At 49.1% G+C, this 6,387-nt stretch overlaps 2 protein-coding genes across 2 annotated transcripts; both read left to right on the top strand.

Moving 5' to 3' along the window:
• The first annotated feature begins 463 nt into the window (after window positions 1-463).
• LOC150039045 (ral guanine nucleotide dissociation stimulator-like) lies at window positions 464-1,611 on the top strand. The gene is made up of 3 exons (XM_090328041.1): window positions 464-740; window positions 932-1,027; window positions 1,331-1,611. Exons 1-3 carry the CDS (start codon window positions 631-633, stop codon window positions 1,590-1,592), a joined length of 468 nt encoding a protein of 155 aa, XP_090184167.1. The 5' UTR covers window positions 464-630; the 3' UTR covers window positions 1,593-1,611.
• Window positions 1,609-4,176, top strand: LOC150039044 (ral guanine nucleotide dissociation stimulator-like). The gene is made up of 3 exons (XM_090328039.1): window positions 1,609-1,869; window positions 2,880-2,994; window positions 4,015-4,176. The coding sequence occupies exons 1-3, from the start codon at window positions 1,621-1,623 to the stop codon at window positions 4,173-4,175; spliced, it is 525 nt and encodes a 174-aa protein (XP_090184165.1). The 5' UTR covers window positions 1,609-1,620; the 3' UTR covers window position 4,176.
• The last annotated feature ends 2,211 nt before the right edge of the window (window positions 4,177-6,387 follow it).

Genomic DNA, 6,387 nt, shown 5'->3' with positions numbered 1-6,387 from the left:
TAGCACAACTGGGACTCAAGTCCCTCTGGGCACAGTGGGCAGTTGGGATCAGTGGAAAACAAAGGACAAGTCAAGCAAGCACCAGTGAGTCCGGCTCAGCTGAGCCCTCAGTCAACCCATGTCCTCAAAAGGTTTGGACAAGATGATCCCAGAACCTCTTTGGAGATGTGTCCAGGTCCCATCTAGGACTTGGTTCACAGGCACATGTAGATGCCCTCTGTCCCATGGAAGAGGACCAGCCCCTGACAGGGAGGACTGAAGGGAGGAAGGGTGGGGTTCTCCTCACATTGTTCTCTGCCTTCTAGGAGGGAGTCATCCATTTTCAGAAATTGAGAAAGGTGAGTTTCAGGTGCCCTCCTGGCTGGATGGGGACCAGCAGCAGAGTCAGCTTCAGTCACCATGACCGGTAGGGAAATTTGGTTCAGAGTGCAGACCTTTCCCAAAGACAGGGTGGGAATGTGAAGTGGGAGAGGAGAGCTTCCTGTGAATGAGTGTGGACAGTTATGAGAGCCACAGCACCCTGATGCACTGAGGCTTCCCAGAGCAAAGCCTGGTGAATGCTCTTCCCCTGGGCATCACAGCACAGCCCTCCACTCTCCTCCTGCTCTCCCTGGCCAGGAATATGCAATCATGGAGCAACTGAAGCAGCTACAGGCAAGCTGCAGCTATGAACACATCACCCCAGACGAGAAGTTTCTAGGCTGGTTCAGAGACCTGAAGCGGCTCAGCGAGGAGGCCAGGTGAGCTGGGAGGCACTAGGACAGGGAGAGTCGCCTGTCACTGGGATGACGTGCCATCCTGAGTGTCACATGTCTGGACTTGAGGACTTACACTCCCTAGGGCCAGTGACCAGGTGGGTGGCAGGCTCAGAATTGAATCTGTGAGGTCCCAAGCTTCAATTTGGTCTGCTCACCTCACACCCCTTGCCTAGCTATGACCTGTCATGTACACTGGAGCCCCCGGGACAGAATGACACTGCAAGCCCTCCGACCAAGAAGCGCTTCAGCATCTGGAAGGCCTGGAAGAAGTAAGAACCTGGCCACTGATAGGCAAGAGCCAGGGAAGATGATAGGACGGGTGTGGGAGTGAGATAGACTGAGGATGAGACATTTCCATTGAGAAGCCAGGTGTGGCACTCAGTTCTCTGGGGAGTCTGCCCCTCTGCTTACACTGAGTTCTGGCTCTGTGATTCATCCATCACATAAGGGAATGGGAAAATGTTAACTGACCCAGATCATGGAGTGGAGATTCAGGTCCCCAGTGTTTGAAGTCTAGGGTCTTGTGTGTGTCCTGAGAGAAGTTCCTTCAGTAAGCTGACCCCTCTCTAAAGCCACCAGACCCAGAGTGCTGCAATTAGTACCAGTGGCAGCTCCCAGTTGAAGTGGATGGACCAGGACAAGGGTGGCCCTGAGATGAGCAGCACAAACACCACTGCAGTGCAGTCAGACAGCAATGTGCAGTCAGCTCCCTCCTCCAGCTCCTATCCAGAGCTCATCAGGAGCATCTCACAAACATCCTCAGGAGACCCGAAAAAGGTGACTTCCTGTCTTGCCCATAGTCCTGCTTTCCAGTGCCTGAGAGGAAAGCCCTAGACCTGGTTGGAAACCTGGACTTCTCCTGATGTTGCTGCATCCACAGGTCCAGGAATCCTCCTCCCGGTCCACTGGGGTGACCAGCTTGGCCTCTGCCAGCCAATCCTCACCCACAGACACCAGCACAATGGACACCAATTCAGCCAACACTCACAGCGGCACCTCAGGGCAGAGTAGTGACAGCTCATCTGTGCCTCCCCATCTCAGGCTGGGAGACTCGTGTGGCATCAGGGTGGTGCTGCCTGTGGAAAACAGACATCTATGCAAAAGCATTGAGGTGAGTTGGGCGGCTGCATTTCCTCCTGCTCTTCTGACCTAAAAAAGAGGGAGGGAAAATTATGCCCAGTCTCCAGGCAAGAATAGATCCTCAGGCAGGATCAGTGAGGAGTCCCGAGTGGAAGCATGGGGACAAAGACTGGGGAAAGCCTAGGCTCTGGAGGGCATAGTTTAGATACTTCACTTTCCCCAGGAAACAACCTAAAGGCTGGTGTTTGATCACAAGATTAGTAGTGAATGAACACGATTGCCAGTTGAGACTGTTTACTGTCTCACAGACAATCCTCGCACATTACTTAGTAGGCTCTTCTGACAATCAAATCTGGGTTGGAGGACAGCGAGACATAGGGATCCTATGTGCTGGGAAGATGAGGAATGTCTAAGGCAGGGTGCTGCAGATGATGGAGCTAAAAGATCTGCTCACAAGTAAACTCCTCACAGGAGAGAGATGTCTGCTCTTCTAGCTACTCAACTGGGCAGATGACATTCAGAGCCCCTCCTTCCTCATGCTGGGTCTGGTGTCTGCATCTGGTTTAGTCCTCTCACCAACAGGAAGGGGAATGGGTGTCATGAGCAGTCATCTGGGGAGGCAACGACTTCCTCTCTCCTGGACTCTCAGTGTTAGGGGAGTTGATCAAGGCTCCACGGGGTGTTGTCAATCACTGCATCCTCCAACTCACACCAGACCTGGCTAGGAGGAGGCACTGGGCACTTGGCTGGCTCCTTCCTTGCCTGGGGTTTCTGGAGTTTATTCTGTATTCCACTAAATCTCAGGGGCCCAAAATTGGAAAGCAGATCCAGGAAGAGCTGGTAAACTCTACTAAGACTACTAAATAACCAACTTCAATGCATGGACTCCTCTTCAGGAAGGAAGATTTGAAACACACCCATGACACCCATGACATTTCTCATGTTTAACACTGAGATGGTTCCACAGAAGCCCTGGATACTGACTACAGGGAGGGACCCCTGGGACCCAGTCCTCAGGGCCTGTTTCCTGATCCAACCCAGGTGACCAACCAGGAGAAGACCCGAGACGTCATCGTGAAAGCTATGAAGAAATTCCAGGTGCATGGATACAAGCCAGAAGACTTAGAGCTGGTGCAGATCATCACACAGGATCAAAGTGAGTCCTAAACCAATAGCTAGCACAGGCAAATAAGTAAGTGGGCAGGGGCCCAGGAGTTTGGACTGGTGGTAGAGAGCTCGTCTAGAATGCAAGAACACCAATGTTTGATTCCTTGGAAATATATGCATAGGCAAAAAAAAAAAGAAAAAAAGCCAGAAGTGGTGCTATTAAAACTCTAGCCTTCAGAAAGCCCCAGGGCAGTACTAAGGCCCTGACTTCAGCCCCTAAGTCTAGCAAAAAAAAAGAAGTTTGGCAGGAGAGAGTGTCCTCACCCACCAACCCCTCCATCAGGGTATGGCAGCATAAGGGCAGCCTTAGATGCCAGGCCCAAGCCTCATGTATAGCTGGAACACAAATGGTAATGAGCCACAGTGGTGTTGCTGTCTTGTCTTTGCAATAAGGTGCAGAATCTGTCCAGTTCTTTGTGGGGTTGACCAGCATTGATTACAGATTACAAGTTCCATGCAGGATGTGTTCTGAATTCCTTCCTACCTTGTGACCATTCCCACTATGCTGGCAGCATGGGGTTTTCCCTCTCACAGCATGGGGTTTTCCTCTCACGAAGAGTGGAGGACACAGGAGACTGGGGAGAAATTAAAGGCCAAAGGCAGGACTTGCAGTCTACTTGGGGCACATGGTCTTAGAGGACCCTGGAACTCACTGCAAGAAGCCTGAGTTAGGCCTTGCTTTTTGTGGTACTGAGGGTCCAGGTTTGTAGGACAATCTTAGGAGAGCTGTTTTGCACATTGCAAAGCCTGTTGTGTCTATGATGCTGATAAGGTAGCAGTGAGGTCAGAAAGGGATTAGCTTGTGCCTCCTTCACCCTGACCTGGCAGGACCTGAAGTCCAAAGTTGTCCTCTGAGAAAGGAGTTTTCAGCAGTTCTTTCACATGCAGGAATCAGAGATTGGAGGCATTTGGGGTCCTAACCCACAATTGATCTCTAAGTGCATGGGAATGGTAGTGGTCTCAGCCCCAGTTTGGACAGCTAAAGAGCTTTGTGTCCCTCTTCCACCAGAGCTGAGGATTCCTGATGATGCCAACGTTTTCTATGCCTTGAAGACTATGGACGTCTACCATGTGGTGCTGCGGAAGTACACCTTCCCCCGGAGGACACCTGCCAAGCAGAGATCCAGCTTCAGCCTCTTCCACAGGAAGAGGAGGGGAAGCAAGGCTTAAGGAGAGCTCCATGTGCGCATGCCTCCCTGGGTCCTACTGACCATGATGACTTGAGTGGCCCTGGCCCCCCTGCACCTTCTTTTACTCCAGCCCAGGATACCCAGACTCCACCTACAGAACCACCCTGCTGTGCCGAGGCTACTGGCATTAGCCAAACTCCCCTCCCCTCCTTGGACTCCCTGAGTGCCTAGGGCACCCTGTGCCATCACAGGACAACTGTACCCACCACACTATCACCTGACATTTTGGACTCTATTACAGGTCATCACCACTTGTGCACTTGGCTCTTCCACTCCCAAAATCGTAGTTCTGTTCTTCAAAGATTCACCAAAGGACAATTCGCGACCCTCAGCCTTTCTAATCTTTGTTAGGCTACACCAAAATCCAAGCCTCTGCCATGAGGCTTGATTGAGACTCATCAAGTGATGGAAACCACACACTGCAGAGCTGTGGTGTGGAGGAAAATGCCTCAGAACTCATTCTTACATACACATGCAGACTCATTGGCCCATTATTCGCGTCAAGGTCATGCAAACACCATTTCACAGAGCAGTACCACAGACATTGGAGACCACTGAAGATTGGAATTTCAAGAAGCATGGGCCCTTGCTCTGTATATGATTTATTTACAATGAATATTTGTGTACATGCCAGAAAGTAAAAATACTAATGGGACTGGAGGGGTTTTTTAGAAAGTTAAGTTAGATTTGAATGTTCACATTTAATTACAGTTCTTGTTCTCTGCTCTGGTTCTTGTGCTTTTCTTCTTTTATCTCTATGTTACAGAGACAGTCTTCCATCTGACAGGATGGAAGATATAACAAAATTTAAATACACATCAGACTGTTTAACCAATTTACCATCTATTACTTTGGGGTTTGTTCTGAAAAACACCAGCTCCTGCTCAGTATTTAACTCAGGCAGATGGACTCTGAACAAAGGCTTATCCAATTTCCCTGAAACAGATGCAAATCATCAGTCATATCAGTTTTCCTTGACACAAAATGTGACAAGCTACTGCCTTCATTTCTCTTGTCAGGGGGGGCAGGCCTGGGCACTGTCCTTGGGCTTTCTCAAGGCTAGAGCTCTACCACTTGAGTCACAGCACCACTTCCACCTTCTTTCTATGTATGTGGTACTGAGGAATCGAACCCTGTTCTTTGTGCATGCTTAGGCAAGCACTCTACCACTAGACCAAACTCCTATCCCTGCTTCAGTTTTGTCCATGGAGAAATAGATTCAGATGTAAGAACTGGACTAAAAGTAGGTCCTTCCAAGAATCACTAATGGGAAGGAAATGAAGAAAATGAGAGAGAGAGAGAGAGAGAGAGAGAGAGAGAGAGAGAGAGAGAGAGAGAGAGAGAGGAAGTCAGAGAGAGAGACAGAGAGAGAGAGACAGAGAGAGAGAGACCGACAGACACAGAGACACAGAGACAGAGACAGACAGACAGAGAAAGAGAGACAAAGAATTATTCTGGGACATATCTCAGAGTTGACCCATTAGAGGAGTAAGGAAGCTGGGATATTTTATGCACTAGCTCATATTCATTATTGTTTAAGGGCTGTCATGGAGCTTTAATGCCTAAGGGACTTTCAGATTGCCCCTTACATAGGCTGAGCATGCTACTATACGTAAAAAAAAAATGTCCACAGGCAAAGAGTGACAGTAATTTGCAGAAAGAAGCCACCTGTGCATAGGGAAATGACATGATGAAGACATGTGGAGGGATGGCAACCATGTTGGTTCACAAATAACTCAATTAGAGCATTCCTGTAAGAGGGTGCAAAAGCAGTGACTCTCCATGCAAGGGTCATGTGTGGAGTGAGGTACTAGTTACTCAGTTAAGTTAAAATCAGCTGAATTGAGGCATTATAATGACTGTATTGCTAGCTACCTGGGAGGTGGACTTTGGGAGAATGGTAGCTTGCAGCTATTCTGAGTATGTAGGTTTATGAGACCTCTTCTTTAATACATAGCTGACTGTGGAGACTTCTGCCTATCATCTTAGCACACGAGGCTAAGATGGAGAGGTTTGTGATTCCAGGACGCTCTAGGCACATGGTAAGCAGGTTAGGCCCATGGTCCGTTTGCTCTCTGGAATACTTGTTCAACTCTGCTAGCCTGCAGTTAGCTGGAGATGACATGTATAATGAGTGCTTATGGCTTTGCTCCAATAACAATGTATTTGCAACAATAATAATAAAACAAGGT

Source organism: Megascapheus bottae, unplaced genomic scaffold (genome assembly GCF_031878675.1).
Source record: "Megascapheus bottae isolate mThoBot1 unplaced genomic scaffold, mThoBot2.hap1 HAP1_SCAFFOLD_50, whole genome shotgun sequence".
NCBI classification, from domain to species: domain Eukaryota; kingdom Metazoa; phylum Chordata; class Mammalia; order Rodentia; family Geomyidae; genus Megascapheus; species Megascapheus bottae.
Note: the sequence above shows the minus strand (reverse complement) of the source record. Positions and strands in the feature narration are given on the sequence as shown.

Excerpts from the sequence above, each read along its gene's own strand:
- LOC150039045 (XM_090328041.1), top strand. The coding sequence starts at position 631 with ATGGAGCAACTGAAGCAGCTACAGGCAAGCTGCAGCTATGAACACATC. Across the intron at positions 741-931 it reads CGGCTCAGCGAGGAGGCCAG|CTATGACCTGTCATGTACAC; the intron begins GTGAGCTGGGAG and ends CCCCTTGCCTAG. Across the intron at positions 1,028-1,330 it reads ATCTGGAAGGCCTGGAAGAA|CCACCAGACCCAGAGTGCTG; the intron begins GTAAGAACCTGG and ends CCCTCTCTAAAG.
- LOC150039044 (XM_090328039.1), top strand. The coding sequence starts at position 1,621 with ATGTTGCTGCATCCACAGGTCCAGGAATCCTCCTCCCGGTCCACTGGG. Across the intron at positions 1,870-2,879 it reads ATCTATGCAAAAGCATTGAG|GTGACCAACCAGGAGAAGAC; the intron begins GTGAGTTGGGCG and ends GATCCAACCCAG. Across the intron at positions 2,995-4,014 it reads GATCATCACACAGGATCAAA|AGCTGAGGATTCCTGATGAT; the intron begins GTGAGTCCTAAA and ends CTCTTCCACCAG.